Source organism: Micromys minutus (genome assembly GCF_963924665.1).
Source record: "Micromys minutus genome assembly, chromosome: 14".
Taxonomy (NCBI): Eukaryota; Metazoa; Chordata; class Mammalia; order Rodentia; family Muridae; genus Micromys; species Micromys minutus.
In genome coordinates, this window is record NC_137983.1 from 15,761,763 (window position 1) to 15,765,234 (window position 3,472).

Here is a 3,472-nt window from a genome sequence, read left to right on the forward strand (position 1 = left end):
TAAATATGGACATTTGAGTAACATATGTCTATTAATCTAAATTATTCCAGTCCATAATTCTACATTTTTATGTGCCTATGTGTTGATGAACTTACCCATTGCTATGGATAATAAGGAATTATTAGTAATATTTTAATGATGTAATGTTTTATAGGATTACACAAAAGTAACTAAGGTAGAAATGCTTCATAGAATTTCATATAAAATAAATGTGATTAAGTAACATATGTTATAAAATAATATGTATAAAATATATATATTTCTCCTAATTAATATAGTCATTTGAAATTCAAAGGAAGAATTATTGAGATTTTTTCCTAAGTCCTTATATATGCAAATCATGCCTTAAGCTATCCACTAATTCATTTAACCCCTTTATTTTGTGTTCTTTCTGCTCTACCTGGTCTGCCCACTCCAAAATCCTTTTCTACCACCCTTTTTGCTTTTCCCTTTAGTTCCCCCCTTAGGAATTGACTCCTCCAGAAGACAGTCCATTAAATATGACCACTATCTACAAAGCAGTTAAAGAGGTGAGACATACTGGCAGCAACTCCTTACCTATTTAATTCTCTAGCAATTCTTAATTCATAATGGCAGTGTTGGAGACCTTGGAACATGTGAAGATTACATTCTTGCCACTGTGTCTGGAATTATATCTGTTCTTCTCTGGATGGTCACTGATTGGGAGATCCCAATACCATAGCCCCCCCGAAGTAGTTATACCCTTGAGAGTCACAGGCACTTACAGAAGCTCTGATGATCCAGGCTGGATCTCTTATAGCCTGCACTTTGGGGGCCAAAGACATATTGTCCACATGAAGGCCAAGAAAAAATTTGTATCCAGATCTCTCACTGTGTTCACCTACACTGACCAAGGAGCTCTTCTTGAAGAGCAGCCTTTTGTCCAGAATGACTGTTACTACCATGGTTATGTGGAAGGAGATCCAAAATCCATAGTTACTCTTGCTACATGTCTAGGAAACATTCAAGGGATGCTGCAAACAAATGGGATCACTTATGAAATCAAGCCCAAAGCGGTTTCTGCCACATTTGAACATCTAGTGTATAAGATGGATTGGGAGGACACAGAGTTTACACCCAAAGGGTGTAGACTAACAAAGGAAGAAATAGCCGAACAACTGAAGTTTCAAGAGAATGACAATTCTACTCTCATGCAAAGGCCCTATACAGGATGGCAGCTCCACCATTGGTTTCTTGAGCTAGCGATCGTGGTAGATCATGGAAGATTCATCTTCAGGAACAGAAATTTGTCAATTTTGGAGATGGATATAATCATGGGAGTCAGTTTAGTAGATGATATTTATCGCTCAGTTAATCTTGATGTGATTCTAATTGCAATTGAAATTTGGAATGCAGGAAACCCCTATACAGTAACTACCACACGCCACATGATGGAAAATTTCTGCAAATGGAAGAAATCCAGCTTCAACAAACGTGTGGTACATGATACTGCACATATTATTGTAAAACAGGATTTTTGTGTTAAACATCCCTCTGTGTCATATTTTTCCGGAGTGTGTAATACTAATTTGAATTGTGGTTTAGAGTGCATTATGGATGACAGACTGGTTTCATTTAGGACATATGTGACACATGAGATTGGCCATGTGTTGGGGATGATGAATGACGAAGGGAACTATTGTACATGTGGGAGAAACATATGCATAATGAACAAAAAGCTAGCACCCTCAAATGCATTCAGCAACTGTAGTTATGAACAATTTTTAGAGACTACTTCTAGAAAGACTTGTTTACGAAATTTCCCAAATCGAGAGACTATTATCAGAAAGAAACGTTGTGGAAATGGAGTGATCGAGGACGAAGAGAAATGTGATTGTGGTTCCGTAAAATTGTGTGCCCTGGATAAGTGTTGTTTAGAAAACTGCACTCTGGCATCTGGGGCAGCGTGTGCTGCAGGGCTCTGTTGCCATGACTGCAAGTTCTTGCCACCAGGTACATTGTGTAGGGATAGTGCCAATCAATGTGATTTCCCAGAATGGTGCAATGGAACCTCTGGTGCCTGCCCGGAAGACGTGTATGTGGAGGATGGGATCAACTGTTTGGACATGACGAGTGTTTGCTTTCAAAAGCGATGTAATAGCCGTGATGACCAGTGCAGAAAAATTTTTGGTGAAGGAGCCAAGAATGCAAATAAGAATTGTTACCTAGCAATGAACATCAGAGGAGATCGCTTTGGTCACTGTGGGATGAAAAATACGGAGTACGTAAGATGTAATCAGCAAGACGCTATGTGTGGGAGAGTTCAATGTGAGAACGTGACAGAAGTTCCTCGTTTGCACAACCACTCTACTGTGCATTCGACTCACATCAATGGATACAGCTGCTGGGGCACTGACTACCATTTTGGGATGGGGATACCTGATATTGGTAAGGTGAAGGACGGTACAGAGTGTGGTTCAGACTTTTTGTGCTTAGAAGGGAAATGTGTCATTACGCCACCATGGGAAGAATCTTGCATGCCTACCTTCTGCAATAAGAGAGGGGTATGCAACAATAAACACCATTGCCACTGTAATGAACACTGGGCTCCACCCAACTGCCTGTATGCGGGCTTTGGAGGAAGTATTGACAGTGGGCCCCCTCCCAGACAGATACCAGCCCATGTGATTTTCTTCATAATAATCCTTTGGATTGCTTTTTTTAGCTCCTGTGTCTTCTTTTTACTTTGTGTTTTGGGTTTCAAGAATAAAAAATATGAGCAAAGAAGGAGGAATGTTGCAGCTTTAGCTGGGAAAGAAACACATAATCTGGAGATGTCACCCAAGAATAAAGAGAAAATTACTGGAACAGAAGAACTTAAGGAGCAAAAGCAAAATGTTGTGTTGCTTGAGGAGGAAGAAGAGAAATATGCTAAAATCGAGGAAAGAGCCGACCATCCAAATACTCTACAGTAGAAAGTGAGATCCTGTAAATACTGGCCATCTTTAAACAATAAAAAATATGCATATATCCTGTCAGAAATAATGTATAATTTACACAAAATACACCCAATCCTAGTGAAGTGTCCCATATATTCTTTTCTGGGGTTCTGGTAGCAGAACATGGCATATATCAGCAGCTGTTGAAAGACAATCCCAGAGATCTCTTGATTTCAAGATCATAAATGTATAACCATCAATAAAGATACTTTTTAGCATATTCCCATTTTTCATTAATTTTAAATATGAACTAGTTTGTTCTTGAGTTTGTTGAATTTGTCTGTATATGTTTTTCTCATCAAAGCACAGATAAATGATAGTATAACATTGTAAGTTTGTTGTCTATCAATTAGAAATCTCCTTCCTTTCTCACATGAAATTAAAAAAAAAAAAATCACACTTGCTTCTCGGTGGGTCTTCCACTTTGTGTCAATAGGAGTACTATGCCGAGACTTGTAATCTAAAGAAAAAGTGGTGAGGTATTTATGTCTATATTGCCCTGGCAACAGCTA

At 38.6% G+C, this 3,472-nt stretch overlaps 1 protein-coding gene across 1 annotated transcript; it reads left to right on the forward strand.

Moving 5' to 3' along the window:
- Positions 1-590: 590 nt before the first annotated feature.
- Positions 591-2,936, forward strand: ADAM29 (ADAM metallopeptidase domain 29; the record flags this gene model as incomplete). Its single annotated transcript, XM_080928611.1, has 2 exons — positions 591-2,645; positions 2,727-2,936. 2 exons carry the CDS (start codon positions 591-593, stop codon positions 2,934-2,936), a joined length of 2,265 nt encoding a protein of 754 aa, XP_080784737.1.
- Between the last annotated feature and the right edge of the window lie 536 nt (positions 2,937-3,472).